Consider the following 20,368-nt stretch of genomic DNA (forward strand, 5'->3'; position numbering starts at 1 on the left):
ACAGCTCAGAGGGGCTGGAAATACATGCACACAGCACCACAGAAGAAAGTATTTATTTGGTATTTATTGCTTTTCCTTGTGAATTTAACCACCTCTCCCAAAAAAGTGGATCAGCATTTACAGACACTTAGTTTGTGCTGAGAAGAGTAAGGCCCTGTGCTGCTTGGCCACTAGCAGTGGCTGCACAGTTTACCAGCTGCCCCTGGAGCACTGCCGTGACATACATCAAATCACTGGAATGGTAGAGGTTTGGTCTTTGTTTTTTGGTTGAGGTGCTTTTTTTCTTTCTTTCTTTTTTTTTTTTTGCCTTCCTGGTATAAAACTGAAATTTTCAGTTCATTTCTGAAAAATAAATTGGTCAATAAATTCATTTTGTTCTGCTTCTACTTTACACAAAGCTTCATATTCAACCCGATACCTGAAAAACAAAATTGTTAGAAGCCCTGAAAAGAATGAAAAACACAATTTTTTTTGAGAGTATAGAGCTTTAAACAGCTGCAAGAAACCATGAGTTGAGAATGAAGGCAGGGCAAGAGTCAAGCAAAGCCCTATTTAAGACCACCTGCAAAACCTCTAGCCCTAGGGGAAGGCATGGGAGGTGACCTCAGGCCTAGTTCTAAGAACCAGTGCTCACACTACGGGAGGCCATTTGGAATTAACCAAGTCCCCACACTATCAAATTTTAAAGTCTTAACACCCAGTGAAATGCTCTACACAGAAAGATGGTGAGGAAAGCCAAGGTGGCAGAGAAGGAAAGAGAGTCTGAGGTGATCATGGCCGCTTACCTTTCTAGCTGCATCTTCTTTTCTGCTATCAGTGCCTGTAGTTGCTGTTGCTGGGCTTCTCTCTGCTTCGCTATGGATTTCAGCAAGTTTCGAGCACCAATGGCCTAAGAAACATTACCGAAGAAGGCATGGTTTTAAACTCACCTATTAACCTACTGATCCCAACATACCTGGTACTAAATGGCACAAGTAGTCAGGTCTGTAAGTGTTTGCAGTGGCCTACTGGGAGGCATCATTTAGTCTTGGGCCTTTTACCAAGGCATCTCTCCCAGGCAATCTTCCGCGTCTTCATTTTTAAAAGGAGTGGTACCATGACGATCAAAGGGAGCAATGACAAGCATGTACTGGTGGGCTGGAGAGAGGGCTCACTCATTAAAAGCACTTCTGTATTTCCAGAGGACCTCGGTTCAATTCCCAACACTCACATGGCAGCTCACAATTTCTAATTCTAGTTTCAGAGGATCGAACACCTGGCCTCTAGATGCTGATGCACACACGTATGTGCACACACAAACATTCACACTGAAAGTCTTTAAAAAATACTGGCATATAAGCTCACCACACTGACCTGGCCAGCATCTCTTATTAAATGCCTGTTTTACATAGATGAGCCCACCGACCCTACAATACGCAGGGCTTCTGGTCAGGGCCAACTGCTGATCTCACCTTCATCTTCTCGTTCTCTGCTTCTTTGGCAAGCTGATCAACAAGCTCAATCAGACCACCAACGATTTTCTGAAACTGGCCAATTTCTTTGAGGAAAAGAACAAACCACTCTTGTTAGCACCCTTGGAAGTAGGGAGGTGGAGCTAACTGCCCTTCTAAATCGTGTCCCAGCCGTCCGACACCCACTAGCCTAAGTCTCCCACCACCCAGTCTATGGCAGGACGGGTGCCAGGGCTAGACTTCGAACATAGGCTGCAGTGTGGACCCAACCCTCCCTTTCTCAGAAAGGACTCTCGGAACACAAGTGCAGAATCTAGACTCAACACCGAGTTTCAGTAAAAGGTGGTGTGAGAGTTCCTGCCTGTAACCATGTCATTTAGTTGCCCCATTTCCCACTTGCTTTCCCAATGCTCTTGGCATGCTGGACCCGTTTTATTTTATGAAAATAAGTCCAGAGAAGGCCACAGTATGCAGCAACCACTAAACTGGGAACAGACATTAAGCAACCTGTGGTGAAAACATGGCCCAGAAACCTCTTACTTCAGCTGAGTATATGACACTGGCCTGGAACCCCAGCATTAGGAAGGCTAAGTTAGGAGAATCATGAGTTTGAGCCCAACCTACAACATACATAGTGAGGCCTTGTCTTGAAAAAAGGAAAGAAATTCCCTTACTGTGGCTAAATCTGGCTATTCCCACTGGTACTGGGCTGGCTTAGCAGCTAGGAAAGGTGGCTTATTGGAGATCAGTAACCCAGAGATCAGCACTGTGCTGAGCTGCTCCTATAGGACTTCAGTCCCCATCTCTAACTCACATAAAAATAACATCACAGTATATATAATTTCACCTCCCACCTCCAAGTCATAATTCATTAACATGAATTTTTTAAAAGATATATTTATTTTATATATGTGAGTACATGGTCTCTGTCTTCACACACACCAGAAAAGGGCATCAGATCCCATTACAGATGGTTATGAGCCACCATGTGGTTGCTGGGAATTGAACTCAGGACCTCTGGAAGAGCAGTTAGTGCTTAACCACTGAGCCATCTCTCCAGCCCCTTGAACATGAATTTTAAGGTTGCTAAAAGAAAGAAAAAAAAATCACAGCACATCTAAAAACACATACCCCCAACCCCTGTCTAAAACAGTTGCTTGGCATCAAATGTGGGACTCCATGGCAGTCTAAGAGGGCAAGCAAAGAAGGTTGGGTACACTTGGGAATCCAGAGACCAGGCTCAATTCAGGGAGCAATCAACTTCGTTCTGGCAGACCCAAGAGCAATAGTCAAGGTCAGATAATGAAACTGCTCAAAGCAGAATGACACCGTGGCTCCAAATGATACTCACTGTCCACAAAGTCCTTGCACTCTTCCTTGAGCTCTGTGGTCTGCTGGGTAACCTCTGGGTCCAACACCCGAAGCTTGTTCAGCTCGTCGAAGTGCAGCCCTGCCTCACCCAAGATGTCCTTGGCCATAGCTGCAGAGGAACAAGTCCCAACCTGAATGTCACCCCCAGACATCCAAGATAATCCAAGCTCCACCCCAGCCAGTGCCAGTCCTCCTCATACTCCCCAACCCCTCTGCCTCCACCTCTCGACCTCACCTGTTTCCCTTCCAGGCTCCCTAGAGAAGTTCTGCTTTGAAGGGGTGATAGTGTCAATCAGGAGGTATGTCATAGGAGCAAGGGTCAGGAAAGAATAAAGTCCAGTTGCTTGTCACAGGCATTGTTCATTCAGCATACATTTCTTGAGTGCCTACTACGTGCCGACACTGCTAGATGCTGGGGTGTAAAGATGAATGCAGCGTGGTGCCTGCCCTGGAGCAGCACAGTTTAGCTGGAGGAAAACAGACATGTAAACCTGAAGGACTATATTGCATTAAGTGATGTTACAGAAATATCACTAAACAAGGAGAAAAGACAACAGCAGTTCACTTGGATGCAACTGGCCTAAGCTGCAAGCCCCAAGTGTAATCATAAATCCCTGTTCAAGTTCCCAAAAGGGCTTTTCAAATGAATGGCCTAAAATGACAGAAAAAAGCAAAACCAAACAAAAAAAAAATCTGGATGAACTTAAAAATTAAGAGTTAAAAGCTAGCTATGGTCATGCACAACTTTAATCCTAGCGACTCACTGTGGCAGAGGAAGACTGACACACATTTAGGACCAACCTGGGCTGCATATTGAGTTCCAGGTTATCCTGTGCTTAAAAAAAAAAAAAAAAAAAAAAAAAAAAAGTCTTGGGGCTGGGGATTTAGGCAAGGGGGGGAGCGCGTCCCACACAAGACAAAGGCACGGGGTCGGGCCCCAACACAAAAAAAAAAAAAAAAAAAAAAAAAAAAAAAGTCTTCTGTTGTTGTTCTATTTGGGAAAACAGTTTGAGTATTTAAGAGCTTCCAGGGACTATGGAATAGTTCATATGAGAGTGCAAACACTAGTTTGAATTTCTATCACCTTCTGAGTTAGCATGCATTTATTAAAAACAAAAATCTGTTGACTCTCAGCTCCAAGGACAGAGTGAACACAGTATCTCCAGGCAGATGTAAGCAAATAAACACAAACTGTGATCAAAGTATGAACAGCACTCAGTGCTGTCAGGATTCTACAGGAGAACGTAACTCAAGTGTGCAGAGAGGTCAACAAAAGCCTTCAGAAAAAACAATCTGAGACCTAAATATGTCCAAAAAAATCTTCTAAGAGAAGGGAGAGGCACATTCCAGGCACAGGGAAAAGCATATGGGAGCATCCCGAGGCTATAACAATTTGACACAAAGGGTCCTGGGATCAAAACAGCAAGAGGGAGCAATGGGACAATTGGCTATAGCTGGATGACTAAATGCTTCAAAAGTTCCAGAAATGAACTTGGATTTTTTTTTTATAATGGTAACAGCTAGCAGTGGATTCCAGTAGTGCTTATCAATCAGATTGGAAAGATCACTCTTGGCCGAACGGAGGAAACAGGAAAGAGCAGCACAGAGGCGTGCCTTCCAGATTTCTCACTGTGAGCCCAGCATCTCTAAGCAGGCTGCCTGCAGGTGAGTGGCACTCTGATAATGTTTGCAGAATGAATGAATTAGTGTGGAAACAGTAGGCTGTAACAGAAGAAAAGACTTGAAGCCGAACGGGAGTTCAGAGATCAGATGTTGTCTGAATTGACAGAATGTATTAATGCTTAAAGCAGCACTTGGGAGAAAAGTGAAAAGAGCCAAACACGACTGCCACGAATCTGGATTGGACCGAGTGTATGGCTGGAAAGGACAGTTTAAGGAGATGGGTAAGAAAGCGTTGCAGGGAAATAGTACACAGCGGACTATCAGATCCCCACCCCACCCCTAACCCCCACGACAAATAAGTTCCAGGGTCCTGGGATTGAGTTTCCTAAACATGAGGGCTGTGCTTGGCTCTACGCCCCCTGGCTCTCCCAGGTACGCTGGCATTGCGATAGTTGGAGCTGTGAGGTGTGGAGAAGGCGCAGACATAGTAAGAAAGGACTGGACAAATGGCGTGGAATATCTGAACCTCGGTTTCCCGGTGATTTCGAGGGAGCAACGCTCTTGGGCTGAGCTGAGTGTAAACCCGCTCCCTAAAAATTCCGAGGTGTGGAAACCGCCGCTTTAAACCCGGGCCTGCGAATATGCAGCGCCGCGTCACATCGGCCTCCTCTCGCCCCAAGTCCTCCAAGTCCCCTCACGACTTACCTGCCGAGCCGTCTCGACAGCGCGCTGCGGCCCAGACGACTGTCGGTAGAAGCTTCTCTTCAGTAACTGCAATCGGCTGCTGCCACGGATACTGGACCTATAAACCACACGTCACTCCCAAGACCAGAAGCACTACTATCCGCCCTCCCCGAGGTGTTTGCTGGGAAATAGAGGCAACACGAGAGAGATAACTCCCCACTAGGTCCAGAAGCCTTTGCGCCGGGGGCGGGATGTGTGTGTGTGTGGGGGGGGGAGACTATGACACCGGAAGTAGATTGTTCCCAAACCCGGAAGTAAAAAGTAGTCAAACTTCTGAGAGTTTTCGACTTCAATGTCCAGTCGCGCGCTGTGCATGCCGGGTCTTGTAGTCTGTTTCCCCGATATGCAGGGTTGGGCTGTAACTCCGAAGTCGGCGGGCGCAGGATGTGAGCTCACAGCCGAGATTGCAGATAGCTACAGGCCAGAGGCCGCACGGAGTTCGCTTGCCACTTGACTGAGAGGAAAGGCGCCCCCGCGGACGGTGAGAGCTAGACGTGCGGGTGCAAAGGGGAAGGATAGGCTCTGCGGAGTCTTGGGCAAAAGGCACGGGACGGCGCGCGGGGTTGAAGTTCTGGTCTTCTAGGGAGGATCTCAGTTTTATCAGAAGAGGAGGGGTGTGGCGGGGAGAGCAGCCTACACTGCCACGAAAGACAAGGGATATTTCTCCATTTCCACAGGAGATCCTTTGGGTGAAACATAAGTGTCGCTTCCACGATTTCTGAACTTTCTAGCCAAAATCAGCTCTCCCACCTTCTCGCCGTACCTTCCTTCCTTTAGGACCTCTAAAGACTACCGCGATCGTTTGCCCTTTGTTCTGCTTGGCTTCGCATTAGGTTCCCATAGAGACACCTGTACGTCCCCAACCCCAGGATTACCCCTCTATCCACAGGCGAAGTCTAGAGGAAAGAGCGCTGAGAGTATCAGTGGAAACTTCATCCTCTCAGAAATTTCTTTCTAGGGCGTCACCTGCCATTGGACTCTTGGAACTCATTGGTCTGGGTGGAATCTGGTCTGACGTCATCTAGGACTCAAAGTGGCTGCTTTGTAGGAAAAGAATAGATTAGCTCCGGATTTGATTTCCTCAATTGGCAAACGTAGTTCACTGAGTTTCTTTGATTTGGCAGAACGTGTTTATGTGCTTCTTGATTCTGCGGAAATGGGGATTGGACACAAAATATGTGAGGAACTTCCTAACACTTGTTAAGGGGGTGAATGTTTTTTCCTCCTTTGAGGTAAAGCAGTCGTTCACCATTCTAGCATTCTAGTGTTACTGTCAGTTACCCGGAGCTCATATTCCATCACTGAATCAAATAAGAAGACATAAAAAGGGTGTGCTACTTAATATAGCACCACCCTATCCTCCCCCTGACAGCCCCCACCCCAGGGACAAACCAAAATCTTTTCAGGGTCAGTTTTAGTTTAACAAGCTGATCTATATTGAATACTTAAGAGTGCCTTTCTTGTTTGAGGACCAGTGTTCTGGGTTTTACCTGTAAGACATGAGGAGTAACAGTAAACGACTGAGTGTTCTGGGGTTTAAAGAGGTTGGTTCCGCTTTGGGTTTTGAGGTCATTTCTGTCTCCAGCATTGCTGCTGCGGTCTAAGCCTTTGTCATCAATTGCCTGGACCACTCCTCCCTCCGGTCTTCCCACTTCCTTTCATGTACCTTTGCACTCCACACAGCATCAAGTTGTCCTCGGAAACTATAAATCAGATCACATCTCTCCCCTGCTAAGAGCCTCCCAGGTTCCCAAAGTCTGCTGCAATTCCCATAACCCCCGGCTCTTCCTGTCGTGTAATACTTGCTTTCTCTGGCTTTCCATCAGACTGTCTTCCCCCTTTTTGTTGTATACTAGCCACCATGTCACTACTGTCCCCAAAACTTGTACCTTTTGAGTAATTTATGTGTGCGGTGACTTTTGGCTGCATGTGTGCCTGGAGCCCACACTGACCAGAAGAGGGCATCAGAACTCCTAGAACTGGACTTAAAGATGGTTGTGAGCCACCATCTAGGAATGCTAGGAATTGAACCTAGATCCTGGAAGAGCAGCCAGTACACCTAACTCCTGAGCCATCTCTCCAGCCCCATAAAACTTGTTTCGCTTTTTAAAACTTGTTTGTACATGTGTGTGCCTGAGTGTATATATGAGTACTGTGTGCGTGCATGCAGCAGCACCCAGAAGAGGGTATCAGATTCCCCTGAAACAGGACAGAGTATTGATTTGGGTGCTGGGAACCGTACCAGGGTCTATTGCAAGAGGAATACACACAGGTTCTTATCCTCTGAACAATTTCTTCAGCCTCTAAAACCTGCTTAGATAGGAGCTTTGCTCTTGCTGCCTAGACTCTACTTCTCAGACCTTGGCTGAAACGTCATCTTCAATTGGTCTCAAGCCTCAACCTGATCGTTCTCATGCGATTCCTGTATTCTCAGTGACATCGATGGCCTCTATAACTGTCCGCCACTTTGTTCCCTCGTTTATAGTGTATCTTCTGGTCTGTTTTTGTCTGAGGTAGGATCTCTATGTAGCCTGGAACTTCCAATGCTGGGATCAAAGGCATGTGCCACCACACCCAACTAGTCTGTCTTCTTCCGCTGGAATGTGGGGTTCATGAGGGTAGAACTCTTCTGTATTTCTTCTTCCTTTCTAATCCCAGTGCCTGACACAGTAGGAGCATAATAAATGCTTCTTTTTTTTTTTTCTTGTTGGGCTGAGGATGTAGCGTTTGCTTAGCATGCATGAAATCCTGGATTTGGTCCTCAGCACCACATAAAGTAGGCACATGGCTCAAACCCCAGCACTCGGGAGATGGAAGCAGGAAGATCAGAAATGCATCAGTGTTCTCAGTAAGCTGGAGGCCAGACTGGGCTACAAGAGACCCTGTCTCAAAACAGCAAGTCTTATGAACATTATGGTGTTTTTTGACTTCCTTGAAGCAAAAACGGTGTATTTATATGGTTCCTACTGCTTACTATAACAGGTTCCAAATAGTTTTATTGTCAAGTGAATTAAGTGAGATAAAATATATACCCAACGCCTATAAAACTCAGTACCACAAAGCTAAGCATGAAGTGAATTAAACTATGATACTTTTTCTTTGGTGAATGGATTTTAGTGATTTATTTATTTATTTATTTATTTTTGGTTTTTTTGAAACGGTGTCTCTATGGAGCCCTGGCTGTCCTGGATTTGCTTTGTAGATCAAGAAGGTTTTGAACTCCCAGAGCCTGCCTCTGGCTCCCAAGTGCCTGGGATTAAAGGTATATGCCATACGCCTGGTTTATTTTTAATTTTTTTTTTAAAAGATTTATTCATTTATTTTATAAGTTTTGTCTTCAGATAACCAGAAGAGGGCACCAGATTTTTACAGATGGTTGTGAGCCACCATGTGGTTGCTGGGAATTGAACTCATGACCTTTCGGTGCTCTTAACCGCTGAGCCATCTCTCCAGCCCCTATTTTTAATTTTTTAAAAAGATTTATTTATTGATTTTATATATAAGTACACTGTAGCTGTCTTCAGACACACTGGAAGGGGGCATCAGATCAGATGGTTGTGAGCCACCATGTGGTTGCTGGGATTTGAACTCAGAACCTTTGGAAGAGCAGTCAGTGCTCTTACCACTGAGCCATCTCTCCAGCCCTATTTTAATTTTTTTAAAAATCTGCTTTTTTTTTTTTTTTTTTTTCCGGAGCTGAGGACCGAACCCAGGGCCTTGCGCTTGCTAGGCAAGTGCTCTACCACTGAGCTAAATCCCCAACCCCTAGATCCGCTTTTTTAAATCTTATGTATATGGGTGTTTTGCCTACACGATATCTGTATGCCACATGTGCAGTCCCCATAAAGGCCATAATACATCATCAGATCCCCTGTTCTCCTCTGAAACTGATGTTACAAATGGTTGTGAGCTGCTATGTGGATCTGAGAATTGAACCCAGGTCCTGTGGAAGAGCGGCTGGTGCTCCTAACAGCTGAGGCATTTGTTCAATATGTGACGTTTTATTACTACTATATTCTTTTTGTGTTTTAAAGACAGAGACCATGCTATCTGGCCCAGGCTGGCTTCTGTCTCATTCTGTCTTCCAGGCAGGCCTTGGACTTGGGGTGCTGGTATTACAGAGGTGCACGCCTGAGAACCTAGTAGGACCTAATGATAATTGGGATTGGTTGGCTGGTTGGTTTTTTGGGCAGAGTCACTTGTATCCCAGGCTGGTCCCAGTCTCCAGGTAGCTGAGGAACTCCTGGTCTTCTGCCTCTGCCAGCCTATGTCCTGGGTTACAGGCCTGGGCCTTCACCATCATAGTCAGTTCATATGCTGCTGGGAACCAATCAAATCCAGAGCTCACATGTGCTAGCCAAGCATTCTACCAGTCGAGGTACAACGTAGTCTTCTTTCTTTTTTTAACCTGTAACGGGGTCTCTGCCTCAGCCTTCCAAGTGCCAGATTATAGGCACGAGCCACCGTCCTTGGCCTGGTTTGTGGTAGTTTGGATATACCAAAATATTTCAGCGAGGAGCAGTGGCATTGTCATTTAATCGCAGCACTCGGGAGGCAGAGGCAGGTGGATCTCTGTGAGATCAGCCTAGTGTATATATCAAGGTCTAGAACAGCCAATGCTACATCATAGACATCTCAAAAAATCGCCACCACCACCACCATCATCCAGTTATCCCTCCATATCTGTGTGGCATTTACTCTAGTTTTTTCGCAAATACCAAAATCTGAGAATGCTCAAGTCCTTTACATTAAATGTTGTCATATTTACATATAATCCACGCATGCCCTCCTGAATTCCTTCTATCACCTCTGGCTTATTTAATAATACTAATACTACGGAAACGTGTGAAGTATGATACATAATGCTATACAAATAGTTGTTACACTGTGCTGTTTAGGGATGGTAACCACAGTGAGTCTGTATACTTTCAGTAAAAATGCAACCTTTTGTTCATTTTTGATAGAGATGTGTTCATTTTGGACAGATGTGTAACTGTCCTGGAACTCCCCGTGACCAGGCTGGCCTCAATTTAAGGGATTTACCTGCTCTGCCTCGCAAGTGCTGGGATTAAACACAGGCATTCACTACCATACCCTGCTTTTATTTATTTTATTTTATTTTATTTTTGGATTTTGGAGACAGAGTCTCACTATGTAACTTTGGCTGTCCGGGAACTCTATAGATTAGGCTAACCTGGAACTCAGAGATCTGTCTGCCTCTGCTTCCCTGGTGCTGGGTCTAAAGGCGCGCACCACCGCGCCCAGCTAGGACTTAACGTATTTTTACATTTAGACTTCTTTCTTTTTTTAAAGATGTATTTATTTATTATATATAAGTACATTGTAGGTATCTTCAGACACACCAGAAGAGGGCATCAGATCCCATTACAGATGGTTGTGAGCCATCATGTGGTTGCTGGGATTTGAACTCAAGACCTCTGGAAGAACGGTCAGTTCTCCTAACCACTGAGCCATCTTCAGCCCGACTTCTTTCAATCTATAATCTACAGGTTTAGAATTTAGAATACAAATAGCAACAACAGAAACAGAGGAAGATCCTATGTAGGCAGTGGTAGTACATGCCTTTAATCTCAGTACTCAGGAGGCAGAGGTAGGTGGATCTTTGTGAGTTTGAGGCCAGCCTGGGCTACAGAGTGAGTTCCAGGACAGCCAGGGCTACACAGAAAGCCCGGTCTTAAAAAACCAAAAAAGGAAAAAACTGAAAGCAAACCAGGAGGAAGAACCAACTTTTCCTTTAGCCATTTCTCAGGCCTCTGAACTGTTTGTGTTTTCCTTTCATTTTTGAGTTTACTCATTTTTAAGGTCATCGTGTCTGTTTTCCCTATTCTTGGTGGGAAGGAAGAAAAAGGGCTCTTGGGGAAAAGCAGCAAAATAGCCATCTCTGTTCTGCCTTGAAAAATGGTGACAATTACAGGAACTTGGGGCACGGCTGGTGCTGAGAAGGGGGAAGGTCAGGAAACCGGAGCTCAGGTAACTCCTGCCCACTCCCTGGCTGGCTGCCTCTACGGCCCGCCCTTTCCAAGCTCTCTCAGGACCACACTCATTTTCCTTCCTGGATCCTGGCTTCCTTCGACTAATGGTAACCCGAATCCTGGAGGAGGCCACTCCTGAGACAGGAAGTGCATCCTGTCCCCTGGCTCCTGGGAAACTCCTAGGCTGGCTAGATTCCCAGTTGGTTAGTCTGGAAGTCTGGACTCCTGGGAATCTTGGAAAAACATTTTCTGGATCCCTTCTGGTAGATCCCAGGGAGATCTGCTCATCTGACCTCAGCTGGTTTTCAGGGTTTTCCTATGCAGGGAGAGCAGGGCTGATATTAGGGGAGCTGGTGAGATGACCAGGGAGACTGTGCTACCAGATCTGGCTCCTGGTAGGGTGAGAACCGCTAGGCCACTCTTCTGTTGCCCAGTGTCCTAGTTTGCATTCCATTGGTGTAGTAAAACACTGTTTATTTGGCTGACATTTCCCAGGTCATCCTTGAGACCTGGGAAGTGGGGAAAGGAACCTGGCGACAGGAATCTCGGGGTAGGAACTGAAGCCGGGGCCAGAGGGATGCTGCTTACTGGTTTGCCAGCATTCCTTCTTACGCCACCCAGGACTGTCTTTCCCCAGGATGGTGCCCACCCCCATCCCTCATCAATGATTAATCAAGAAAATGCTCCCAGAGACTTGCTTCCAGGCCAGTATGATAGAGGCATTTTCTCAATCAAGGGTCTCCTCCCAGATGACGCTAGTTTGTGTCAAATTGACAAGAGTCTAACCAGTACCCTGAGGAAGGGCTTATCTAGGAAGTAAAAGGTGTCAGAGTTCCTACTTATGTCCCTCCCCCCTTGTGACCTCTACTCTGCTGACTTCAGTGTTCTCTCTACCTTTTGCTTGCAGCACTGAGAGTATGAGGCCCTGGCCTCTGCGGGACACTCATTTGTGACCACTTCCACCACGGCAGAGCCTTCCAAGCCTACCTCCTGCCGTGTGGTAATCTACCTGCAGCGGGAGATGTCAGGGGACACCTGTCTGTGCCCAGCCTCAGGAGCCAAGCCCAAGATAAGTGGCTTCAAAGGAGGTGGGCTGGGTAACAAGTACGTGCAGCTCAATGTGGGGGGCTCCCTGCACTACACCACGGTGCGGGCTCTCACCCGGCACGACACAATGCTCAAGGCCATGTTCAGTGGGCGGATGGAAGTGCTGACCGACAAAGAAGGTGAGGCAGTGCATCGGGCATGCTGGGTAAGGGAGGGCAGGAAGGGGGCATGCTGGGAGGGCAGGGAGGGGGCAGGAAGGGAGCAGGAAAGAGGCATGCTGGGTAAGGGAGAGCAGGAAGGAGGCATGCTGGATAAGGGAGAGCAGGAAGGGGGCATGCTGGGTAAGGGAGAGCAGGAAGGGGGCATGCTGGGTAAGGGAGAGCAGGAAGGGGGCATGCTGGGTAAGGGAGAGCAGGAAGGGGGCATGCTGGGTAAGGGAGAGCAGGAAGGGGGCATGCTGGGTAAGGGAGAGCAGGAAGGGGGCATGCTGGGAGGACTCCAGGGTGGGCTTGAGCCCAGGAGATCTAGGATATCTATCTTTTCCTCCTCACTTCATACAAGTTTGTTTGTTTTTTTTAAAGATTTATTTATTTATTATATATAAGTACACTGTAGCTGTCTTCAGACACACCAGAAGAGGGCATCAGATCCCATTACAGATGGTTGTGAGCCACCATGTGGTTGCTGGGGATTGAACTCAGGATCTCTGGAAAAGCAGTCAGTGCTCTTAACCGCTGAGCCATCTCTCCAGCCCCATACAAGTCTTAACAGAGCTTCAGAATTCCTTAAAATTGTACATAAAGTGCTGTATGTTTATGTATCATACTCAGGCTGGGTGTGGTTACATCTGTATCCCTAGAACGTGGAGGTGGGAACAGGAGTATCAGAAATTTGAGGCCAGCCTCCACTACTTAATGAACCTGAAGCCAGCCTGGCCTACATGAAACCTTGTCTTAATAAATAAGTAAATAAATAAATAATAAAATTGAATCTTGGAATCCCGGCACTCAGGAGTTTGAGACTGGTCAAGCTCAAACTTGAGGCTAACTGGAATAACGGTGTCGAAGCTGATAGGTGTATTTATATCCAAATAGAACCAGGGCGGGGCCAAATGTAAGTAGAGACTGGTTGTTTCTGTATCACCAGAGTGGCCCGAGTAGCCCCGACATTAGACATCCAATCCTCCACAGAGCCCTGAATATAGCAGTTCCCGAACTCAGAATAGGGAAGAGCAGCACTGTCCTGAGACCTAGAGTCTCTGAGCCGCTGGGCCTGGGCTCTGGACTCTGCTCGCACACTTCCTTTCCTTGCATCCTGCTGCCTGCCTGCCTCTCTCAGGTGGCCTTTGCCAGCGCTGACACAGCTGGAAACAAACAGTAATCCTGTGGGACCCCTCTAAATCCCTAGGCTGGATCCTCATAGACCGATGTGGAAAGCACTTTGGCACCATCTTGAATTACCTCCGAGATGACACCGTCACCCTCCCTCAAAGCCGGCAAGAAATCCAGGAATTGATGGCTGAAGCAAAATATTACCTCATTCAAGGGCTGGTGAGCTTGTGCCAGGCCGCCCTGCAGGTATGGGAGTGTCAGGTGATTTGATGAGGGCGGGAGTTGCCCTTCTGGGGACACGAGGCTTGGCTCCTGGGGAGCTGTGTTGGAAATGAGGTTGATGAGTGCAAACCCAATCAGAACAATGGGGAGCTGCCCAGGCCCAGGCCCAGCTGCTAGGGATTCATGCCTGGCAGCCCGAGCCAGCTGTGCCTCTAATTCATTTGCCTACATAGCAGCTTCAGATTTCTGACAGTGGGAATGTCAGTATCTATTTCCAAGAACGTCGTGAACTGTCTGGTACCTCCTTACCAGGCAGGGGTGACTGGCAGGGGCCTGGGATGTACCTGGCTAAGCTTGGCTAGCACAAAGTCCTAAAGGCAGCTCTCTGCTCTGTGTGTCACCCAGGACAAGAAAGACTCCTACCAGCCTGTGTGCAACATCCCCATCATCACATCCCTGAGGGAGGAGGACAGGCTCATTGAATCCTCCACAAAGGTACTGGGTACCCCGAGGGTCTTGGCCAGGGGACACCAGGCTCCTGGCCTGACCCTCACGACTTTTCCTTCCCTCACAGCCGGTGGTGAAGCTGCTGTACAACAGGAGCAACAACAAGTACTCGTACACCAGGTATGGTGGGCGCCTTTGCTGGGCCCTGCAGAGGGTGGCAGAGGCAGTTTCAGGGCTGAGCACCCACAGTGGGCACGGCACAACAGACCTGAGGGATGTCACAGGTTCCCAACACACATCATGGGGCTGGGTTTGAAACCACCTTTGGTAAGGGAATGAACAAGGATACGAGGGAGCTCAGGGTAGAGACATTTGGGGTTTATTACGTGGCTTGGTTGGGATGTAGATGTTAAAGCGTGAAACATGCCTGTGTCATATCAAGAGCATGCCAGGAATTATCATCTCTATTGTCTCAGGTACCAGATGGATCATGACCTACTTTATAATACATATGACTAGCCAGGATCTTAGAGAGTAAAGAAGGATGCTAGGAAGGTATGAGCTGAGTCCTCTTGGCACATGTGCGTCTCACTATGCCCTGGTTAGGTAGATCCAGGTGGCTGGGCTTGGTTCTAGACTCTCCTGGTCCCTGATGGACAATACATCACCCCATGGCACTGCCGAAGTCGTAGTGAGGGACCCTTTCTTCCAGGCTTAAGGAGAGGTCACTTCTTTCCCTTAATGCTCTCTGCTGTAACTGAGGGCCAGCTCCAGCTCCACCCCTTTCCCTCACGGGCCCCAGTCCCTGTCTGTCAGCCTTATCTTCATTTCAACACGACAGGAGCAGGGAGCAGGGAGCCCAGGCCTTCCCAGCAGCCAGCACCCTTGAGCTGGAACCTCATTCTAGGCCTGCTGACCTTCTGGTTTTTTCAGCAACTCTGATGATCACCTACTGAAAAACATTGAACTGTTTGACAAGCTGTCCCTGCGCTTCAATGGTCGAGTGCTCTTCATCAAGGACGTCATCGGTGACGAGATCTGCTGCTGGTCTTTCTATGGCCAGGGTCGTAAGCTGGCAGAAGTGTGCTGCACCTCCATTGTGTATGCCACAGAGAAGAAGCAGACCAAGGTACGTATGGGCGTTCCTCTGCCAGGGCACAGATCACACAGACTCCACAATGGAGAACTGCACTGCCCCAGTGTAACCTGCCCACAGCAACAGAAGGGCCACACGTACTTTCCCAAATATGGTACGATGGTTCCAGGTAGGACAGAGTCTAGACAGAGGGTTTTGAAGATGGTCAGAAACTGTCAGCAGCTGCTGAGGAAGAAGCCCACTGAGCAGCAAGGAACTTTCTGGTGCTGTGGAAGGACAGGTATTTGAAGTTGTCGCAACTCAGGTTGTAGTTCTAGTCCCAGCTTTTCTCAGATGCCTGGGTCTGGGGAGCCATTTAAACCGCATTGGTCTGTTCCCCTGCTTGCAGACATGAGCAATTAGAGTCTGAGCAGCCAATACATGGCAAGGCACAACTCGGGAGCAACAGTGTGGTGTGCTTTCTACTTACACACTGCTTCTGCAGCCGGGCGAGCCTGGTGTTCCTGGGCGGCTGGCTTCCTTAGCCGATGAAGTGAATCACAGTGCTGGATGAACCTCTTATTTGTTTGTAATTTTATTTACTTATTTATTTTAATTCTTTATTTTTGAAGCAGGGTCTCTGAAGCTCAGGCGGGACTTACTACATAGGCTACATGGCATTCCTCCTGCCTCCACCCACTAGTACTAGGGTTGCAGGCATAGTCTACTATAGTAGTATATATAGTCTAGTCTACTATGATGGGGACAGTTTGCGTAGACTCAGCTCCTCCCTTTCTGTGTACTCCCTAGAGTATGTACTTGGAGACAGCAGGCTTTTACTGGGTGGAATGCCAAGTAGATTATCTGGAAATTGATGGGAAGTAAAGGCCTCAAGCACTGAGACCCAAGAAGCTTAGCCCCACACTGCTACAGTCTCCTGAGGGTTGTCGGAAGGCAGCTTATGTCAGGTGGCTTCTTGGGCAGTGGGTGTAGGGGTAGGAGGTGGGGGAAGACTAGGAGTTGGCCAGGGGCTATGATGGTGGAGTCAGGATCCAGCTCTGAGCAGCAGCAGAGGGTGCAGAGCCCGTCTTCTTCCTAGACGCTCTCTCCCTTCTGTGTGCCCCCCTAACCACTCACACCCCAGATAGGAGACAGGCCCGGCTGGAACCATTCTAGGTGAGAAGAGCAATGAGGCCACTTCTCAGAGCTGTTCCATTTCTTGGTGTTGGTGGGTATACACTGTCATGGCAGTGAGTGAAAGGCAGGACAGCTTGGAGAGCTCTCCATTTGGGTTCTGGGACCAAACCCAAGTTGTCAGGATTGGTGGCAAGCACCTTTACCCACTAGCTATCCTCTGCTCCTCCATCCCTTTTTTGAGACAGGATTTCACTAGGTGGGCTAGCTCAAACTCTCCATTCTCTTGACCTCCGCCTCCCAGGTAGCAGGGGTTATAGATGGGCATCCCCCAGCCTGGCTGAGCAGATGCTTATGTATTTATTTACTGTGTTGGGCTTGTCACTGGGCTAAAGAATGTATGTCTTTCTTGCTATGATGATAACTTTTTTTTTAAAGAATTATTTATGTGAGTACACTGTCACTGTCTTCAGACACACCCCAGAAGAGGGCATCACATCCCATTACAGATGGTTGCTGGGAATTGAACTCAGGACCTCTGGAAGAGGAGTCAGTGCCCCTAACCTCGGAGCCACCTCTCCAGCCCCTGATGATAATTTTTAAGAGGCGTTAGCTCAGATTGGTGTACCTGGAAATAGTGCTTAGAAGGCTAAGGTAGGATTCTGATTTGGAGGCAGCTTGAACTATAAAGACCCTGGCTCAAAAAAAACAAAACCAAAAAAGGTAGCTATTGGTATCACTTCACACATAGAAACTGCAGCCCAGGAATCACAGGCTCGATCTGGCACCTCGCCCATGGAACTGTGTTTGTACCTGGACATGACCATGCATACTAGTCTTCACTTGTGGGATGTTGTAGGGTGTTAACTATATTCTGATGTCCCCTCATGCTTCCCTTGTTAGCTGGGCAGCCACCTGACTCCTACGTTAGGTGTTCCCTCCCTAAATGAAACTTCACTGTCTTTTCACTCCAGGTGGAATTCCCAGAGGCCCGTATCTACGAGGAGACACTCAATGTCCTGCTCTATGAGACCCCTCGAGTCCCTGACAATTCCTTGCTGGAGGCCACAAGCCGCAGCCGCAGCCAGGCTTCCCCCAGTGAAGATGAGGACACCTTTGAATTACGGGACCGTGTCCGTCGCATTCACGTCAAGCGCTATAGTACTTACGACGACCGTCAACTCGGCCATCAGTCTGCTCATCGCGACTAATGAGACCCTTAGGAAATCAGGGCACAGGAAGTCCTGTCTGCCACCCTGTGGACATACCCATTGGCCACCCCATGCTGCTCCTCTAGCTTGGGAGTCTGCTCTAATATGTACAGGTAACAGTCCTGCTTGGGAGGTCAGGAAGCAGGGAGAGGAAAGGCCACATCATCATCTTGCCTGGCCCTCCCCCAGCACTTCCAGATGCCACCCCACTTCCTGCCAACAGGGAACAACTTATGCTCTAGGGTGAGTTCCACCTCCTGCCAAGAACACTCCCCGGGCCCTTGGCTGCATGCCCCTTTCTTCTGAAGGGCTCCTTTAGTTCCTCAGCTGAGGCCCACGAGAACAGCTTTGTTCTAGGGGAAAGGAGGCTTGTGGTGCTGAGGACCCAAATTTGAACAGAAAAGGCAGCCTTTTTTCCCTAAGGTGTTTAAACATTGCCATGACCTGGATTTTTGTTTTTAAATCTAGATGTTAGCATGGTGGCCATGCCTATAATCCCAGCTATGGAGAGGCTAAGGCAGGATCACGAGTTCTAGGCTAGCCTGGGCAACACAGCAAGACCCTCAGTATAAAAGTTTAAAAGGAGGGCTAGTGGCATAGCTCGGTGGTAGAGTACTTACCTGGAAAGAGTGAGGCCCTGGATTCAATCCCCGGTATTGCCACATTGAGTAAGAAATGACTAGTCTGAGGGAAAGGCTAGGACTAAGCATGTTACCTCTGCAGGATGCTAGGACCCCACATAGTACTGGCACACATATACATACTTGCTCCACCCTTTTCCATATTGTAGGACCCATCTTTAAAACACTTTGTATGTCTATCATTCAGGAAAATCTATTCTGCCTTGACCCAAAGCTTTTTCTGACACTGATCTCCTCTTGCAGAATCTAAAGGACAGGATAAGACAGGAGGATCACAAGTTTGAGACCAGCCTGTGCTAGGTAGTTAAAGTTCCTGGGTTAGGGAGACTTTGTCTCAAGAAAAAAGTAACTAAACTGACCAGCCTTGGCTTGTCAGCCTGATTGGCCATCCCAAAGAATACTAAGAAGGAAAGGATGTCCAAGTTGAAAATGGCTTTAACAGCATCCTGTGGGGAAAGGTCTCACCCCTACACTGCAGGGTCACATCACTGACTCAGATTTAACAAGATGCTTTGGTTTGAGCCTCATACTTGGGTATGCTCAGCTCTAAGACATGCTGTCCCCACACACCAGCAAGCCAAAAGCTGTGATGCAGGCCAGAAACAAGCTGCAGCAGAAGGCCATGGAGCCAGCAAAGTCCTGGAGCTCCATGCTGTTAGCAGTGGCCACGATGTGGTGCAGCCCCTGACACCATGTCTCAGTTTGTTCTGGCTCTGGGTGGTGGTTCTGCCTAGTGGTGACTTTCCAAATCCACAGTAACTAGGACAGCCTAAGCCTTTAAAAGGCCTCCATTTCTTCTGGGTCACTGACCATGGAGGTACCAAGATCTAGACCTGGTGTAAGTTCTTCCTTTGGTTTCTTTGTTGGCATTGGCTGTCTTAACTGGATTCTTTCCAGAGGAATGTTGTCACTGGAGGGGGCTGTTTGTACGCCTAAGGAAGTGTGTGGCCATCAACAGTGCTCAAGGGATGATAGACAGTTAGCTGCATCCCTTGACCACTCTTGCGATTGCCACATGGGCACACATAGCTCACCTCTTAGAGCTTATGGGCAGATGCCAAGCCCAGGCTTGGGTTGTCACATGGATCTGACCTGACATGATAGAGCAGGGGAAGTGGGAACTGTGACTTAACAATCAGGCGTGTTATGTTAATCACAATCTTGAATGTATAAATAGCTCTAAGATACTTGGGTCAGTCACCTTAGTGATGAGCAGCTACTAGTTCTTCAGACCTCACTGGAACAAAGATGACAGCTCAATTTTTTTGGCCAAGTTTAGGCTTTGGCTTTGAGCCTTTCCCACAGATTTTGGAATATTACAGTGTGAGGCTACAATCTGTTTTCTCAGCTGTCCCCAAGAAGCCCCTTACTGTTCAGATTCCCTGCTGCCTGCTGTCCCTTTACCTTCACACCCCCTTTAGCCTCTGTGGTGCTGACATTCATAACTTCTGCTGCTCAGAGCTGTCCAGTTGTTGGGCTGAGAAAAAGCACAGCAGCAGGAGTCCCAGGTTGGGCATTCATCTTTTTAACTGAAAATTTCTTCTTGGTTTAAGGAAAACACTAATACTGAAGTGATCTGGACTTTGTGGCTTTGTAGCCTCTGAGGAAAACATACCTTAGCAGAGCCAGCAGCTCCCTAGAAAAAATTTTGCACGGAAAGCAACTAAGCCCGTAAGGGCTTGTGAGATTTCCCTGTCCCATCCTAAAGTAGTTCTGGCAGGATGGGTTTTTGATCACAGGCAGCCCAGGGGAAGGGGAAGTAAACATAAGGCATGGATGAGGGTCAGACTGGAAGCTGCTAACACACACCAGCTGTGTGCTCTGTTAACCTGGGACATGTGACCGGTCAGCCTGAAGGGCAACACAGGTTCTGGCACGAAAGAATGTGTCCTCTACTGCATACCTGCAATCTTGGTCGCTTACCCTAAGTGAGAGAAGTAAACACTAACTTCTAATAAAATTGTTTTACACTGCTGAGCCATGTTTCCAGTGAGTACAGCCTGGCCGGCTCACAGCTGTGGGCTCAGTTCTTCTATTTCTGTTCCCTCGTGACCTTGGGTTCTAGGTCAAGAGGCTCA

The 20,368-nt window shown here is 47.8% G+C and overlaps 2 protein-coding genes across 3 annotated transcripts; one reads left to right on the forward strand and one right to left on the reverse strand.

Moving 5' to 3' along the window:
- Positions 1-44: 44 nt before the first annotated feature.
- Positions 45-5,357, reverse strand: Ift20 (intraflagellar transport 20). 2 transcript variants are annotated; one of them, XM_032912568.1, is made up of 6 exons: positions 5,151-5,354; positions 3,058-3,289; positions 2,803-2,931; positions 1,452-1,537; positions 786-889; positions 45-418 (listed from the first exon to the last, which is right to left on the reverse strand). In XM_032912568.1, exons 2-6 carry the CDS (start codon positions 3,128-3,130, stop codon positions 337-339), a joined length of 474 nt encoding a protein of 157 aa, XP_032768459.1. In that variant the 5' UTR covers positions 3,131-3,289; positions 5,151-5,354; the 3' UTR covers positions 45-336. The 2 variants fall into 2 exon arrangements, with proteins under 2 accessions (XP_032768459.1, XP_032768460.1); XM_032912569.1 differs by lacking the exon at positions 3,058-3,289 and having other exon boundaries at positions 5,151-5,357.
- A 127-nt stretch (positions 5,358-5,484) lies between these two features.
- On the forward strand, positions 5,485-20,267 carry Tnfaip1 (TNF alpha induced protein 1). Its single transcript, XM_032914573.1, has 7 exons — positions 5,485-5,670; positions 12,090-12,408; positions 13,637-13,806; positions 14,188-14,277; positions 14,357-14,409; positions 15,163-15,358; positions 17,413-20,267. The coding sequence occupies exons 2-7, from the start codon at positions 12,204-12,206 to the stop codon at positions 17,647-17,649; spliced, it is 951 nt and encodes a 316-aa protein (XP_032770464.1). The 5' UTR covers positions 5,485-5,670; positions 12,090-12,203; the 3' UTR covers positions 17,650-20,267.
- Positions 20,268-20,368: the final 101 nt, after the last annotated feature.

The sequence above is a fragment of the Rattus rattus genome, chromosome 9 (genome assembly GCF_011064425.1).
Source record: "Rattus rattus isolate New Zealand chromosome 9, Rrattus_CSIRO_v1, whole genome shotgun sequence".
Lineage (NCBI taxonomy): Eukaryota > Metazoa > Chordata > Mammalia > Rodentia > Muridae > Rattus > Rattus rattus.